We start from the raw sequence: 19,085 nt of genomic DNA, 5'->3' as shown, positions 1-19,085 counted from the left end.
TTGTCAAATGTCAGACCACGTCAAACCTGTCAATCCCTTACTGGTGAAGGGTGAGTAAGACTCAGCAGAGGACCTCTATCTCAGTAACATCATTCTGTTTAATTTCTTTTTTTATTATTATTATTTGGATTCTTAATCTAAATGTCATAGTGACTGGTGTCTTGGCTAGGAAGAAAAAGAAGAAGAAAAAAAAAAAGGATTCTCACTGCATGATTTAAAAGTTTTTAGAGCCGTTTTAGAATTTAGTAACTTAATGTATTTAGAGCCATCACCAGGCTTGGCTCATAAACCTCCAAAGTTTACAATCTCTTCCTATTTCTGTAGCTATGCCTATAGAATCTTGTAAACAAGTATCAAACATGTCTGTACTACTAGACAAGAAGTTTTCTCACTGTCTTGACTAAATCTCCTTAGAAATTACAAGCTTTCTTCTTGCTAAGAACACTTGATTTTTAGACAACTTCGTAGTGTCTTCCTCCAGGCAGTTTGCCATTCTGCATCGTTGTTGCCTTTCTCAGAAAAAGCTACGTGAAAATACCATGAATTGCAGCTGCATTTTTGGTTTTGTTTGTATGTCTTATGCATTATATTACTTAAAGCAAATGTGAAAAAAAAAATGTGACCCAATAAACCAAAAGTAAAAATGGTGCATTAAATAGGTGTTCTATTAAAGTCAAGTAAGATTGCCTAATTAAGGCAATCACGATGTAAGGAAAATGTTTCATGCTGATATCCTCTATCTAGCAGGTCGCTGATGTGTAAATTTTCTATTCTTTCTAATGCTCAGTTTTGTATTTCTTTTTTTCTGTTATTTAAAGGACAAATGAAAGCAACCTTAATTAATCTATTTTTTTTATTGTCCATTTTAGTTTGCCGCAAGTGATAATATTATCTTGTCACATATGATAGTCTTACATTTTCTGAAGGCAAAGATAATGGAAGAGACTTTAAATCAAATTAAATATATATATAGACGATAAGAACCACTACAATGTACAATTTAAATGGCACACCATTTAAAAATGGTATTACATTTTTGCTGGTTTTCCTAAAAATGTGTATCTTGCTGAGAAAAGTGAAAAGCCAGAAGAACTGCACATTGCAACAACTTTCTGTGATACAGACAAGTGCAAACTGGAGACATCAGTATTAAATAATTAAAGCAATAACTAAAATAATGAGATGAGTAATGATCTTTAAATAAGAACAAGGAGTTAAATTTTAAAAGTCATTTTTTCCATAAGTGATTTTAATGTACATCAGTGGAAGAAACAGAGTAATTTTTCTCACACATACAGATGTGATTTAGCTGAATCTTCAGTGGGGCTACCCTGGAGATAAGCAATTATATGTTTAATTTGCTTTTGACCTCTGAGTTGAAATGATTGGTGATGCTGACAAATGTTGAAAATTATAGTTTTAAGAAATACTTTACGCTACAAAAAAATATATAAAAAACATGTCTGCATTACAACCTGGATGTACTGTAAACATACTTTAACTAGTTTTAAACAAACTAGTTAGAATCAATTCATACTGCTTTTCAGAGGAGAAATTTAGGCTTTAAAGATTTAGCCTTTAAAGACAAACTTGGGCTTACATTCTACCTAACACTACCCAACACTATTTTTCTTCTTTTTTTTTTTTAATATATGGTATTTGCCATTTTATTTACAATAATAATTCAATTAAAATATAAATCTGATTAAAAATAAAAATTTATTAATATAGAAAGAAATACAATGACAGCTGCTTTTAGGAGTATTGATTTCAAAATGACCATTCACAAAAAGAAACATTTTTTTAATGCTACCTGCTGAATACTAGTTTTAAAGATTTGAACAGACAGAAAATGAGAATGAATTCAAAATACTTATCACCAACACAATTGCCCAAAGGCACTACAAAGAGCATAGATAGGAACTACAAGAAAAACTAAGTGCATACCTGAATGAACATGAATGGTTTAGTCAACTATCCATCAGCGTGGCAGAATAATCTTCAAACTACGTTATAACCTATTTATTTTTATTTTCATCCAAACAACAAACTGCTCAGTAAGTTTATACACATTTAGTATCAATTCTATCTTATTTTAAATGATTGCTGTGCTAAGAATAATAAACTCTGTTAGTATAATCCAATACAGATAATATTTTTAAAAAATGAAAACAAAATCTCAGAAATAAAACCTACAGCCTGTACAAATCAAAATGAAATTTCACATCAATTGAAATTTTAATTCTATGACTTCTGCAGGATTTGCCTCTTAAACTCACAAAACTAGTGAGTTTTTAAACTAAAGCAGAACTTCAGTGAATTCTTGCTCAGAACATACAGCGAATATAGAATTTTATCTGTGTAGAATAAATATTAAAGAACTAAAGTGGTCAAATCTTTTAACGTGAACATTTTAGACATGAAATATATATATCTCCGTTACAATTTCACTAGTGGTGGATACTATGTATTGCAGTGAAAGACTAACTACACATTATCAACGTATCTGTATTTCAACATACAGACTCAGTACTGAAGTTTCTAGGCAACATTCTCATTCCATTGTTTCCAGAAATTTACTAGAAGCTTCTTTGTTCAGGAAACAGTATTAGATGGTTTGAAGTGTTTTGATTTTAACTTGGAACATTTGACAGTGTTCACCTGGGTTTACATTTCAGTTCATAAAACTTAAAAAAAAAATTACTTTCTACCTATGTATTTAAAAAAAAAGTTACTAAAGCAAAGCTTTCTTCAGGGATCCTGATTTCTAAATAATAATATATACACCCACACATACGTACGAAAGCACACACATACGCTGATGAAAAAAGTACCCAGCACAGCAAACATAGCTGCATGTACCCATAGAGAAGCTTCAGCTTCCAAATGGATCAGCAGTAGGAACACTTGCTGGAAAAGTAACTTTAGCCAAATTACACCATTTATTCTAAAAAAAGTTTTCAAGCTGTCTTTTAAACTGTATTATTTATTGTAAATTACCACTGGGGGTCTGTCAAACTCCCCAGTGTGCTTCTCATTTGCCTACACCGCTACACCGCTGCTTTCACACGTTCCTTTCAGGCTGAGTATTTCCACGCCGGAGGCTGTACCCGTTCAGCTCCCACTGTCCTAAAGCATCTTGCTTAGTTTTCCAGTGAACTTAAAAATTACAATACCGTAATCAGATTGCTATGGCTTAAATTTAGACTTCAGAGATTCTCTTTAAGATTACAAAAGCATACATTCCATATACGCAAAATGTCTAAAAGGTAGACTGGAGGCACAGCTCAGCTATTTGGCAGCCCCCTCTTCTCACCACCAGCCAGACCTTTGCACGACCAGCGGGGACGCAGGAACTTCTGTTCCTGGCCATCAGCAGCTGCCTAGAGATAATTTCTCCTCAGCTGCGCTCTCCTTTGGTGGAGATTTGCCAGAAGAAAGTAAAAGCTGAAGCAAACCCATACAGATGGATTTGAAAAAGCAGAAGTATAGGATGGGTGAAAATTTATTTACAAATAAATGGCAATTTCAGTTAAACTACTTGCATTAAATTTCCACACATTTGTGTTCAGTACACAGAGAGTAACAAACTATGTATTTAGGAAACGTATTAGAAAAACAAATCTCTCCTGCAAATGTTATTTGTATTAGTCAAAATAATTATGTTAATTTGGCATGCTTAGAGAAACATCTCTTATCTCCTACATAGGAAAGAACGGAAGCAGACCTTACCTGGACACTGGATAAAAGACCATTCATAATTTTTCTCTTTTGGACAGAGACTAGCATCAAGCACCATTTCACTAGAGTGCACACCAACAGGCTTCATTGGGCCTCTTGCCGATCCTTCCAAACATTGTCCTTTTCCAGTGTTACTGGGATCGTTACACCATCCACACCCGGGCTGTTCCAAACACTGTCCGCAGGTCCTCAGTCCAGAGCAGTTTTGAGCTTTATTACATGGAATACATTATTAATGCAAGGAATTTTTTTTTTCGTTTGGGTTTTGGGTTGGGGTTTTAGGTGGCTTTTTTTTAAATAAGATGCTAGGATTTTACAACAGCTGATGAAGAAATAATTTTGCATTTCTATTGCCTTCAAATTAAAAAAAAATCAGTAACATTAGTAAGAATATCTCAATTTTCTTTAAATATTGTACTTAGAATCATAGAATCATCTAGGTTGAAAGGCATCTTTAAGATCAGCGAGTCCAATCATCTACCTAACACTGCCAAAACCACCACTAATTCATGTCCCTAAGCATCAGTCTACCCATCTTTAAAAATACCTCCAGGGATGGCGATTCCACCACTTCCCTGGGCAGCCTGTTCCAGTGTTTGACAACCCTTCTTCAGAGATCACAAAATACACAGCAGGTGTTTTTTACACCACAATGCAACAACAAAGATTTCAAATAAACAAAGACAATGAAGCAGAACAATAATATTACACACATTCATTAAATCCCATGATAAAATATATACTCTGTACTTATAGTTAATATATACTAAGGGATGTGTATATTCCTAGTTTTACTGACAAACAGTCCTTCCAACAAAAACGCTAGAATTCAAGACAAGGCCAATAATCCAAATAAGAGTGATAATAATGATACAAGAATTGTGATAATTCAAACTCAAACCAAAATTTTATTTGGGTACAAAGTATCCCAGGATCACACCTTAGTATTCATCTACAAACATGACTCAGTCGTCTTATACAGAACTTTTGAAACAAGCTAGTATATTACACATCTTTCAGAAAAAAGGGTTATTGAGCTACAAGTCATAATTCGATCCCTTTTAATTGAGCCACTTTAAGAGTCTTGTCTGCTAGAGTAAATCAGGTTTCATTTTTTAATTTGCATACTAATAATTTAATTTCTCATAGAAATGCTCTTCCTTATATATCAAGAAATCTGTTTAGAACCAAAAAAAAAAAATCATATTCTGAAGTTACTGCCATTTCTTATTAATAACAAATTAACAATTCAGTATCTCCAGGAACACCATTAGAGTTCACAAGTTTATTTGAGCTGTTTCTGCTACATCTTAATTTTTTTAAATTAATGCTGAAACACTGAGTCAAATTATCATCAGAATCATTTGAACATTGATCACTATGGGTCTCTGTCTCTTCTCACATTAACCTTGTAGACACTTAAAAAAAAATTTTAAAAGCGTACATGAACTTCAGGAAGACACCACCAGGAAACCAGAAACAGTTTAAGTTTCTTTTTAAAAATAAAGTATTTCTAATTTTTTTTTTTTTTGAAGGACACTCAAATGGCTTCTACATGAGTGTAACCTCTCAATTTGGCTCAGCTCCAGCCAGGCCACTATATTCAACTAATACTCTACTCCTTAAACGGAATACCTGAATCCAAGCTATAAAGGCTACACTAAGCACAACAATTTCATTTCTAATTAAATAATCTCACATCAGAGGAAAGCTAGCTATTCTAACCTCAGCAACTATTAAAACTGTTTAAAAGTAATGAAAGTTGTCAAAGAAAAAATACTCCAGTAGTATAAAGAAACATGCAGATATCAAGAAAACAGGCAGTTAAGAATCTGAATGAGAATCTGAAAAGGACGTTAACAGTGCAGAAAGCTGCAGCATGAGCTCCTGTATCATTAGAGTTGGAAGAATCCAAATAGGAGGAAATGTTTCAAGTTTCCCAAATATGGAAAAAGGGAGGGGTGAAAAAAAAAAAAAAGGAAAAAAAAAAAGGAACTCAACTGTTCTTGGAAATCAACGTCAATCACTTGACACAAAACAGTTTAAAACCAGACCTCATCAAATCTGAAGCTGAATGATACAAATTTTGGGTTTTGCATACATTAGAAGATCAGCAGAAAAATAAAGACCACCATTCTGTACTGGCTGGCTTGCCCTTTCAGAGATGCACTGTAGATGATCCAAACAATTCTCATGTTGTTGTTGATAAAGCAAGGAGAAAACAGCTCTGCAGTACCAGCTACACTATCTTCATGGAAGATAGAACCAAAAGTTACAATCCTCAGATATTCCCTGTAGTGGCATTCAGCTGCAAAACTGAAGAGAACTGAGAAGTTATTGTTTATGAAAGAAGGGAATATTCAAGCTGTTTTTTTTTTTTCTTTTTAATTCTAGAGGTGGTCCAAGACTGTTCAACTGTCAGCTATTCAATCAAAAGTCGTAATGAATGGAAGATGGGGGGAAGAGTGGAACGCTACTTTTTGGCAAGCGGGTATTAAAATGACAAAACGTCACCAATAAAACAGTGTTCTTCATTTTAATATTCATTTGTGAAAATAAATGTGAAAAATCTCAGTTATTACATTTTTTTTCATATAAATCACAGATGCTTGTGTGAAGTTCTGGGTTTGTTTTTTTCCGTTCAGAGCAAAACGTTAAAAAACTCAGAAATCAGCCATTCAGACCAAAAATAAAATTAAAAAAGAGGATTTTTTTTTTTAAGGTATAGTTACATTCCATTCTCAAAGTAAGTAGAACTCTACCCCTTGAAAAGGGAATCCACTTAATACTTCTTTACCTCAGCAGCAATAATGATTTTTCTACCCAATAAAATTTAAGTTATTTAGACTGAAACAATGTCTGAACCATGTTTCATTTGGACATTCGTTTTCTTGTTTATATGCAAAATATCTAATGCTTTAAACTCTTAAAAAAAAAAAAACTGCTTACAGACACAGAATCTTGATTTCCTTTAATTTGTTGAATAGAAAATATATTTTCATACAAAACTGCCTTTAAATAATGATGAACTTGTATATAGCAAATCCCGTTTGCTTTATTTAATATAAACTTTTACAGACCTGACAAAAATGACAATTAAATTAAAACCAATTTTTTGTATTCCCAAAACAAATTGAATCTGCATGATGTGCAAATACTACACAAGCACAAAACAGAATTAAACATTCAGGCTGAAATAATATAAGCTATTTTAAAAAGCTAAGCATCATTCATGTGGCGTTCTGTCTATTTTATCTCCAAATTTTCAATCTACTTATCTTCTGCCACAACTCACTATTAATTTTTTATAAGTTGCAAAATTGATTCCTTATAGGAGTGTAAAAATGTTTCTCTCATATAACCGTTCACTAAACCTTTACATAATTACAGGATTATTATTCCAAATATATGGGAGAAGAGATTAAATGTTCCTATTATTTCTTTGTTCTTAGAGCAAACGTGGGCTGACTGGTGGATTTAGAGGACATAAGGACCCAAGGAACGTGTAAACCCTACTTCTAGTCCACACTGAACCTGAACACTAGAACCTGCATTAATATCTGAAATTTATTAAGCATAAAAATTTACCAAGCATAAAAGTTTACCAGAACAAGTCAACATTGTACCGATTCATTATATTTTATGACTACTAAGGCTGAAGAAGAATTTTTCTTTAGTTAGGAATACAGGCTCTGCAGGTTCCACCATTCTTGGCTATTTGGACCCAAAACAAAAATTTTCCTATGCCTTATTTTCCTTTAACTCAGGTATATGTAGTGATCTGGTATGTAGAGCCACTTCTCTCATAAGGTCAGAATATATCAAAGATACAGATATGACAGGACCTTAATTTTACTTAATATTTTCCCAAGGCTTAGGTGAAAGCAAGTAACTACCTTTTGTATTTGCATCCATAATCTATTAGATGGAATCACGATCTAATTAGGACCCTAAAGCAAGTTGCTTCTTGTTGGACATCATCATCAATCCTGCCACAACATATCCAGAAATAAAATGTTCCAGAGATGCTGATATCAAAAGACCCTTACGGAGAGGGAAAGGAAGTCGCAAGTAATTAGAAAAACCACTCTCACGAAGAGCAATAACGAGAGTTCAGTGGCACCCTTCAGAAGTCCTATATATTGTTTGTGTCCCATTGGATTGGACTCCTTTACAGGTAGGAAATATTTTAATCAAATCTTGAAGGACAGTAAAATTACTAAGAACCAGTCTTCTGTAGGATGGAAACTGAGGAACTTTTCTAAATAAACCATGACTGAGACAATAATCTAAGGCACCAGGCGGCTTGCTCCAGCATCTACATGAATTATAGCAGTGATATACACTGCAACAAGGTCCAGTCACTACAGACTTAGGAAGAAGTACCTTTAGCTGAACAGTATACTGAAATGTACATTGAGTAGGTTTCTTATTCTCCTAGAGACACATTGTATCAATTTCCGATGAAATGTGCTTCCAAAGGGGATATCTGAGGAATACTTTCTCTGCTTGACAAAACTCACCTGCTTTGGTTTTGACTTTACATGCTAGGAAAATGTACTTCGAGTCCACTAACAAAATAAATCAGAACCCTAAAAACTCTGAATTCAGCTCATCTTTTTTTTTTTTTAATAACTACATATGGCATAAGTCTAAGGTCTGCATATTATTTCTGTAATTTTAATAGTATTTTTTTCCAACTCATGGCCATTATTTGACACACTAACGCTAGTCGCACAAATAACCATGGTATTTTTTTCTTTATCTGAAAATAATAAACACTTTTTACTATCTGTTTTAACAGATTAAATATGTTTCATCATAAAAGAATTACCCATAATTTATCTGTATCTAGAAAATACATGCTCAGTACTGACTGCCCTCATTAGTAGCTATATAAGGTGATTCATCTGTAATTATTTTTTATCTTTAGTGATCATGCTGAATCCTATTCACATAGACGGTCTTACGACTGGAAAAATATACAACAGCATATTCAATAGGATGAACGTTCATTAAGATACTCACGGGAGCAAGTGGCAGTTTGCCATTCTAGGCACTGTCCATACGGGAAGGAGATTATATAGGCGTTTGAGTCAACGCATCGTTTAGTACTGCTGCACCACATACATTCCATACCATTACTCGTGCAGTTAGAACATGTTGTTCGCAGGGAGCATGGCTTTTTGCAGGGTCTGGCATTCTGGTTGGGACTAACTGGAAAAGAGCCACAAATATTTATAATTTTGAACACAAGTGCAATCTCCTTTTTCTTTAATCATATATTCCACGAGAAAAATCCTTGTTAAAGTGAAAGTGGTTGCTTCCTTAACTAGCTGTAAATAATTTCATCTAAACTTACAGTGCAGTATACAAATACAATAATATTTTATAAAAATTATTAGGTAACACTCAGCATGAGTCATAATAGAGCTCTAATAGAGTCCATTTAAAATTTTTCACAGCAATTTTATCTATATACTGAATCAATAAATTTAACATTCATTGCCTGGTCATGTCAGCTACTTACTTGCACATACATGACATAAAATAAGTCCCAAGCTTCTACAGCAAGTACAGCAGAGTTCTGGGTCCATTGTTCTCATTAGTTTAGCAACAAATATTAAACTTGTGACTTATCTCCTAAAATTTTGCCTTACACTATATATATGAAAGTCACTAGAATCCAAAGGGAAAGTAACAAAAGAAACATTGTTCAATGCAAAACAGATTGGGGGTTGGGGTTGTTTGGTTTTTATTTGTTTTTCTCTACTAGAGACCACATTTTGACTAGGTTAATGGTGCATGTCATCTCAAAAAGTTGTAATACACAAATAGAACTTGTATACTCTAACTCCCGATTTTTGCTTTGATTTCAAATAAAACTGTAAAGTGTTCAAGAACAACAGTAGCGTAATTGTTAGGTAGGAACACAAAAATATAGATAGCACTATATTTTCCATACAGAATTGCCTTGTGAAGCACCAGGATTAAGCCCTCCTAGGTATTGCCATGGTTTTGTATATTATTGACTGGTATTCAGTACAAGCCTAGTTCTTAAGCCGTTCTTCATCCACTAATGTAGTACACCAAATCACTTAACCACAGCCATTCCTGGATTTGACCTACTACGTACTTATTCAAGCTGTGGTTTGCAATTAATAATAAATAAATAAATAAATACCTAACAAAAATAATCTAAACTATAAAAGTATTCTTATAAGGCTGAAGTACTTTGATATCTATAGTCTTTGAAGCACCTCAAGATCAAAAAAAACCTAAAACAAGACACCAGTAACAGATGCATATAATGTTGATCTAATTGTAAAATATTGCGTCTTAATAAAGTAATTTGTGTTCCACCTAGTGTATCCTTTCCCTTCTGAGATGTCTCTTCCCTTGTGACTGTATCTTTTAATATTCTGAGAAACATCTGGTAAATAATTAACAATTAGCTCAAAATTAAGAACACTGAAAGATGACATTTTTAGGAAATATAAATGGCAGTAGCAACAAGTGTATAATACATACTTTGCAATTACATTGCTGCTTGGAATTTCTTATAAGAAAATTAAGGGTTGGTAAGATCACACTTTGATCACGCAAGTTAACAAGTCTGACAATTTCCCAGCAAAACCATCAAATTGATAGGTAGCGTTCCAAACACCAACAATGTAGCTATTTTCCAGTTTTGCACAGACAATTGCCAGAATAAATCTGAAGGGGAAATTTAAAGAACTTCATGTGCTCAACCTCACAGCTATGATGAGAAACACAGGACAATCTGAGCATGAAAATACTAATTTGAACTGTCAAGTGAATATTCGCTACAGTAATCTTTACATACAAACAAACCTAAAAGATGGAAACAAGAATTTTGGTTTTGTCAGTCTTTTAGACCATGAAAATGTTCAGTGATGTTCAGTAAGATTCAGAAAGAAAACATCAGCCTTGTTGAACACCTCCACAGACACTTTCATGCTGTAATCACCATTGTCACTGAATCCTACTGATCTGGAGGGAATTTATAAGACTTCTAGTGTAACGCAAACTGAGTCATATAACTAATTCACAAATAAATATTTGCTGGAATAGGAATATTATTTGTTTTCTCAATTAAAACTCCATTTTGGTTTTGGTTTTTTAATTTTAAATTATTTAATAGGATTTTTCCAAAAACCCTTCTTAGCTAAACGAAAACCCAAACAGGTTGCTAATCATGACAGTACCAGTAACTGAGTATAAGAGATTGCTTACCGACAGGTTTTTCACACACAAGACCATCTGCCATAGCAGTGCACGGATTCGCTTTCAGACCTGCCACCTCTGCTCTTTCTAGATATGCACAGAAGCCGGAGTCATTTGGCTCTCCAGGAAGCCACTGCAGAGTTGTATTTGTAAAAGGAGACATGTCATCCCAGCCCCAGTAGGAGATGTTGATCTTACGTAAACCTACCCAAGGTGAAATTTTCTATGAATCAGAACGAAACAAATGTGACATAATTAGTTAAATGCTTTTTTGTTATTATTATTGGTTAAAACATTTCAAAGAATAGCTCAACAGCAAGAACTTCACATTTTGAGAGAACTCACCATGTTCTCCTGTCACTTTATCATCAGTCATTGCCCAGAAAGTTTTTATCTTAATTGTTCTACCTTGCTGAGCCCCACCCCATAAAAAAAAAAAAAAACACAACAAACCCTCCACCCATGATATGCCACTGCTCTAGTAAAAACCTGTGTTTGTTCTGTTCAAAGTCAATCATGATTACTATTGTTTGATAGAGTCAAAAACCAGGCCAAATGGTCATAATGAAATTGTGGTGTTTTGTTTTTTTTTTTTTTTTTCCCCGTGGCTGCTATACTGATTATTAATTGCGAGGCCAATGTGGATAAAAAAAAATGCATATGAAATAATTCACAGAAATCAAAGTTCAGGAAAATACAGGAGAAATGTTCCATCCTCTAAAATCTGTATTGCTGATACTGATCAACATCTTTAGGCAATTCAGAGACAGAGATAAAAGTGACACACCCGCAACTCCAATGCTAATACACATTGAATACACTTTTATTATTGATTTATAAGCTATAAAAAAGCTAGTCTAGAAAACAAAAAGGATTAATTCTCAAAAAATATTTAGGCTCTGTTAGTTAAATTACATCTCACAAATTCTACTGAGTTTTATCATTTTGTCTTTATACAATCACCAAGAGAAAAAGCAGATTTTGAGGAATAAAGGCCTTTGCCTGTTCCAGGATAAATCTACATACATTTCATGCTCCCATCACTGTAAAAATCTCAAGATACTGAAAACAAACACTTTTCCTCATGTCATCTCTGCACGGGTAGTTTTCATTAACACCAATTCAAACAGAAGGAACACAGATATAGACACACTATGAGCTGTGAGAAGTAAGTGGTGGTAGGTGAATACCAGAGCACCAAACAGCACAGCGATCTGCACCAGGCAAAAGACAGATGTTGCCAGCTCCAAAGCAGAGATGTTGATCCGATTGTGAATTAGGTTCTCAACTGATACAATTTACAAGCCAAGGTACGTAAAACACTATAATATACCTAACGGGAACCAGCAGCTGTTCAAGAACTATGTAGTATTTCACAAGTGAACAAAGAATCACCACCATCATCTCCATCGTCATATTCCATCTTTGATCTCACATCTTCCTTCGGCCACTCAGGTTTAATCCATGGCTGAAAAATTTTTCAGAGCTCTTAAATCTACTCCTGATCAGAGAACTCCTCTTTTTCCCCTGCCTCATCGGACCAAACTAAAGGATTACTAATTTTGCTTCAGAAATAGCACTGGTAATCTTTTAAAAAAACACTACGTAGATAATCAGTATTCCCAACCTCCCTAAAATATACTCCCTATGCTCTTTTCTGTCCTAACAGTTGGGAGCATGATCAAAAAACACTGCCACAGCAACTAACAGACTTCCAGATGCAAGAACAGACTTAAGTAAATCAAAAAATGACTAAGAAATGTTCCACTCCAGAAGCAGTGATGCACTCTGGTAGACTCAAACAGCAGTGAGAACATCCGGCAAAAATGCCGCTGCCCACTCTTGCTTCTTACTTCTGTATTTACTTCATAACTTCATTGTTACCTCAGGAGACCAACTTTCCAGATGCCTGAGAGAGCTCCCACATTCTGGGTACTGGAAGGAACATGATACAAGCAGTCAAAGTAGAACTTGGGCATCTAGAAAGTGGTAGATAATACATCTGTTGTCTTGTTTGTTATTTAGTTGCCTTGATTGCTGTATACTTCTTGACATGGCTAGTGAGTGAGCCAACTAGGGAAGGTGCCCCACTGCACCTGTTTGTGAACAGCGAAAGACTTGTGGGTAATATGACAACTGCAGGCTGTCTTGGGCACGGTGATCACAAAACGACAGTGTTTTCGCTTCTTGGAGAAATAAGAAGGGGGGTCAGAAGAACTGCTCCCTTGGACTTCTGGTGGGCAGACTTTGGCCTGTTTAGGAGCCTGGCTGACAGAGTCCCTTGGGAGGCTGTCCTGAAGGGCAAAGGAGTCCAGGAAGGCTGGACATTCTTCAAGATAGAAATCCTAAAGGCTGTCCCCATGTGCCGAAAGACAAGCTGACAGGGAAGAAGACAGGCCTCACTGAACAGAGAGCTTCTGCTGGAACTCAGGGGCGGGGGGGGGAATAGTTTAAGACCTTTGGAAGAAGTGGCAGTGGTGTTCCCCAGGGCTAAGTATTGGGGCCAGTTCTGTTCAATATATTCACTACTACGTATTTATTAATATGATCTCGGCAAGGGGATCAAGTGTACCCTCAATAAGTTTGCAGATGCCACTAAGTTAGGTGGGAGCCTTGATCTGCTTGAGGGTAGGAAGACTCTACAGAGGGCTCTGGGAAGGCTGGATCGATGGGCCGAAGAGAATGGTATGAGGTTCAACAAGGTCAAGTGCCGAGTCCTGCACTTGGGTCACAACAAGCCCCTGCAGCACTACAGGCTTCGGGAAGAGTGGCTGGAAAGCGGCACAGCACAGAAGGGTCTGCGCGTGTTGGTCAACAGATGGCTGAATATGAGCCAGCAGTGTGCCCAGGTGGTCAAGAAGGCCAATAGCATCCTGGCTTGTATCAGAAATAGGGCGGCCAGCAGGACTAGGGAAGCAATTGTCCCCCTGTACTCAGTACTGTTGAGGCCCCACCTCAAGTACTGTGTTCAGTTTTGGACCTCTCACTACAGGAAAGACATAAAGGAGCTGGAGAGTGTCCAAAGAAGGGCAACAAAGCTTGAGAAGCGTCTAGAGCACAAGTCTTATGAGGAGCTGCTGAGGGAACTGGGGTTGTTTAGCCTGGAGAAAAGGAGGCTCAGGGGAGACCTTATCACTCTCTACAACTGCCTGAAAGGAAGTTGTAGCGAGGTGGGGGATCAGTTTCTTCTCCCAGGCAACAAGCAATAAGATAAAAGGAAGCAGCCTCAAGTTGCGCCAGGGGAGGTTTAGATTGGGTATTAGGAAAAAGTTCTTCACTGAAAGGGTTGTCAAGCATTGGCACAGGCTGCCCAGAGAAGTGGAGTCACCATCCCTGGAGGTATTTAAAAGATGTGTAGATGTGGTGCTGAGGGACACAGTTTAGTGGTGGACTTGGCAGCGTTAGGTTAATGGTTGGGCTTCATGATCTTAAAGGTCTTTTCCAACCTAAACTATTCTCTGATTCTATATGTCCATAGTTGACATGCATCAGAAAATCTTAGATATTTATGCATGTCTCTAGGCATCTGTAGAATGCTAAGCGTGCACACCAGGCACGTATGAAAAAAAAATGTCAGGGGCTTCGGCAGGATAAATTGCTGACAAACACAGACCTAAAACAATCCTGAATGCCTACTGTGGGGCTGAGGAATTCTAGCCAAGAGAACCCTCAACATATTGCTGTTCCGATTGCTCTGCCAAATAATTTGGCCTCAGCATCAGTATATAGAAAAAAGAGATCCTATTCCAGCTGTGGTGAAAAGCACGTCAGGCCAATAATGAAAACTGACAGTGCAGCAGTGACATTTGGAGAGAAATTCTTCTATTTGAGTAGAAGAGTGTCTCAGAACCCCTTTAATGATGACAAAGTCCCAGGGAGGATCATGAAAGCCAGAGTAGCCTTAGGAGATAAAAGTAGTACCCCTGAAATGAAAGACTTCAAGCAAAAGCAACACATAGTCATCATCATTCTTAATAGCTGTAATATCTGTACAACTTATAGTCATCGTGTCAGATATCTCAAAATCCATATGTACCATCTTTGGCTCATTGCTAGTGTAACACATCAAAATACAGACCTGAACACTGATTAGCATACTATCAAATGCACTCCATGGAAGCTATCGCCTTGCAGGCTCACTTATGCTGCTCTGGGCACGTTGCTAGGATGCCAGAAACAGATTATCCAAAAAAATTTTTTAAACGTGTGATTAAAATATGGTAAACAGCCGAGAAGTAGGCCACCAAAATGCTCCAAGGACAAGCTTAAAGCAAATATTCATTTATATGGCATTAATTCTGTGATGTGGTGGACTACAACAGCTGAAGACCACTGGCGACAACAGAGATTGTGTGTTGATATCACAAGGCTTATCAGCAAAAATGAGTGCTGCTGCACAGCACAAAAGCCACCAGGAAAAAAAAACTAATAGCGAATAGAGAATTTGGGAAGTTCCACTTGCGACACCTGCAGCCACCAGTATGCTGTGACTATCAAACTAATTTCTTCACAAAAAAAAAGCATGAATCTAGTCCTAATCTCTCAAACTGATGAAAAGTTCAGTCATAATAGCTGGGAGCCTCAAAGTGCTTGAAGCAACTGAGGGACTTCAAAGGCACTGAATAAGAATGCCAATTCAGTTTCTTCTTTGGGCTTAAGAAATAATGAGAGTTAAACAACCTTCACTTGAACTCTATGGTTGTTTCATTTAATGCAAAATGAATGTAGAAAACGGAGTGCTTTGCTTTGAACATCTGACCAAAGATGCTTCTGAAGAGGAACAGACAGGAAGGAAACCAGACTGCCTGTTCTCTGTACCCAGAACTCACTGGTCTAAGATTCTAGTTTCCAGGCCTCTTAAAAATACTGTTATCAAACCAGGTGGGTGAAAAATACAGTACAAATCAACTCTCCACTTCAGAAAAATACTTGCTGTCATGAAATCAGCTCCAAATATGTCTAAATTTTTCTTCTCAAGAATACCAGCTACTTTATTGGAAGGTCAGATGATCTTTGCTTAAAGTGGGTAGAAAGTTACTCCTCAGAGAGTTGTGAAGACTTGTTCTTTCTTCCTCAAGGCCTCGATGAATGCATACTTTCAAGGTATCCAAAAAACCACAACCAAGAAACCTATCCTATCGTCTCTGTATTTAGCTCTTCATAAGTTGTTCAGATTCAGAGTTGAAGAGGAACGTGCAACTCAATCAGAATCAATTCCTTTTCTATTTGAAGACAGAAGAAAAGCTCCAACACGCCTGTGAACGCGTGCACACGTGAACATGTACATGCAAGAACTTTTCAGTAAACAATTACATGACCTAGTAAAGTAAATCATTCTTATTCAAGACACCTTTGTCTCCCCACACCAGGTCGCTCCTGCTGCTTAGCTCTCTATTAGGAAGCCAGAGAAAGTGGAAAGGTACTGAAACTTTTTCTGTTATTTGACTGAGCCTATCTCAGTCCAAGCTGACTATTACAGTACCTAATGTACATCAAAATTTTCCTGGATGCTTTAAAGTAGTCCATGCTTGCTGGAATTGACAGTCCACCAGGGACAGAAACAAACAGGAATTCCAAAAGCAGGTGGCTCCTACCATGACTAGATTTTTCCTTTAATGCCAAATGCATCATCATTTTGTGTTGCAAAGGTAAGGAAGCAGCAAGGTCATCTGGAGACCTTCACTGTCTAAGCTCAGCAGGATCCATGGTTTGATTTCAGCAAGGCTGAAATGTTTTGCTAGAAGCTAAAGATTTTGTTAGAGCTACCTCCTCCTTCATTGCTCCAAAATAGAAAAGGAAGGGAGCACTTGCTGTGTCTAGAGAAGCTATAAGAATTCCTTAATGCAAAGTATGCTTTGAAATGCTAGAGGAAAGAATGGACAATCTACTCCAACTCGGGGCTATAGCTACCTTCACTCATTTAGAAGTCAGACAAACAGTACAGCTACATATAACAACTGTTAGTACCTAGAAACTTGGTAAAAACCATGGTGATTCTGCCCTGACGCCTCTGAACAAAGCATTAGTGGGCATGCGAGGTGGAAGTAGACATTGCTATTCATAAAGATTTCAGTCACACAGAGAGGTAGCGTCAAAGGGATGTCCCTTCAGATTTGGCGTACACATATGCACAGACATATGAAGACAGACCAGTGAATATTCAGTGATACAGTGCATACAAAAAGGCCACCAGGAAAATGTATTAGACATGCCCTATTGGTATTCAGCTCTACCACTCTTTCATGAATATGAACCAATAAGACAGGCAGTATATCCTACTTCTTTGCTGCCATTATAAAACCTAAAATTATTTGAACTGAAATGATTTTCTAGCTAGCAGAAGTTAATCATTGTGTTTGTTTTAATAATTTTTTTTTAATCAAGCAAAGAAAATATCTTAATAGTTGGAAAAATTTTGTAATTAAAATAATGGCACTTCATATTTTTATACATTAGCTATCAAAATACTTCTTTATCTGATGTCTTCACTTCCCTAATACTTAAGCCTTATTACCTGCTACCACTGCTATTAATAAGTAACAGAAAAGCTTCTGTTTTGCATAGACATGAGAGTAACCATTTGCTTTGAATCACAACCTTAACTTTGAATCTCTTAACCCAGATTCTCAACTGTATCTAGGGAATGATCTTCTATTTATGCCTCTAGAATTTTCTAACTGTTAAATACCATTTTTTTAAAATAATGATTTATCATTACTCTGGACATCAGTGTTGAACATTTTTGTTCCCATTTAAAATCATTAAGAGCTAAAAGCTGCATTTCATCTACATCATGACACATCCACAAAGAGTCACCAAAACAAATGATAGCTTTTTGACTAAATCACACAGAATCACAGAATGGTCAGGTTTGGAAGGGACCTCTGGACATCATCTAGTCCAACCCCCCCTGCCAGAGCAGGGTCACCTACAGCAGGTTGCACAGGATGGCGTCCAGGCAGGTTTTGGATGTCTCCAGTGTCAAAGACTCCACAAGCTCTCTGGGCAGCCTGTGCCAGTGCTCTGCCATCCTCAAAGTAAAGAAGTTCCTCCTCATGTTTAGATGGAACTTCCCATGTTCAAGTTTGATCCCGCTACCTCTTGTCCTGTCACTGGGCACCACTGAAAAAAAAGACTATTCCCATCCCCCTGGCACCCTCCCTTTAAGTATTTATAAGTATTGATAAGATCCCCCCTCAGTCTTCTTTTATCTAGACTGACAAGTCAACTCCCTCAGCCTTTCCTCATAAGAAAGATGCCCCAGTCCTCTCATCATCTTTGTAGCCCTTTGCTGGACCCTCTCCAACAGTTCCCTGTCCTTCTTGAACCGGGGAGCCCAGAACTGGACACAATACTCCAGATGCGGCCTCACCAGGGCAGAGTGGAGGAGGAAGATGACCTCCCTTGACCTGCTGGCCACACTCATCTTGATGCACCCCAGGATGCCATTGGCCTTCTTAGCCACCAGGGCACATTGCCAGCTCATGGTCACCCTGCTGTCCACCATGACTCCCAGGTCCCTTTCCACAGAGCTGCTCTCCAGGTCAGCCCCCAACCTGTACTGGTGCATAGGGCATAGGATTTCAGAATTATTTCAATTAAATTATAGATTCCTGTGTGAAATGGCAAAGTTCATTAAACTTGGCCTTTATAATTTTTCCTTCATGTGGGAAGAGGAAAAGATAGGAAGGAAACAGTGGCTCATAGGAGTAAATATGAATTCCAGTGTACTATTTTTCTATTTTTTTTTTTTTTTCAACATGTAGAGGCCAGAATTTATTTAAACCTGACTATAGCATACCGCTGCTCATATTCTGGCTGTTCAAATTGAGACCATTTTTTCTGGAATACTATCACTCACCATATTCTGAAAAGTTATCTATACTTTCAAATGTTTCAGTGGAGAATTTTAAAAAAAAACAAAACAAAAACAAAACAGGCTTCAGGGTATATCTATGAAAACTCCTGTTATACATTCTACACAATTAATTTTAAAACAACATCAAAAACAACTAAGCTTACTCAAGATCATTAGATCATTCCAGGTAAGTTATCGGGGGGGGGGGAGAGAAATGATCAAAGCAAAATTTTAACTA

General features: G+C 36.7%; 1 protein-coding gene across 1 annotated transcript in view; it reads right to left on the bottom strand.

Annotated features, from left to right (window-relative positions):
• Positions 1 to 19,085, bottom strand: part of ATRNL1 (attractin-like 1) — a 580,396-nt gene that overhangs the window by 383,068 nt on the left and 178,243 nt on the right. The window contains exons 18-20 of the mRNA XM_009881641.1: positions 10,999 to 11,212; positions 8,770 to 8,958; positions 3,733 to 3,951 (exon numbers count right to left, since the gene is read on the bottom strand). Coding sequence (XP_009879943.1) covers positions 3,733 to 3,951; positions 8,770 to 8,958; positions 10,999 to 11,212 — 622 coding nt within the window. The remainder of the gene's footprint in view (positions 1 to 3,732; positions 3,952 to 8,769; positions 8,959 to 10,998; positions 11,213 to 19,085) is intronic.

Source organism: Charadrius vociferus, unplaced genomic scaffold (assembly GCF_000708025.1).
Source record: "Charadrius vociferus isolate BGI_N301 unplaced genomic scaffold, ASM70802v2 scaffold282, whole genome shotgun sequence".
Classification (NCBI taxonomy): Eukaryota; Metazoa; Chordata; class Aves; order Charadriiformes; family Charadriidae; genus Charadrius; species Charadrius vociferus.
Note: the sequence above shows the minus strand (reverse complement) of the source record. Positions and strands in the feature narration are given on the sequence as shown.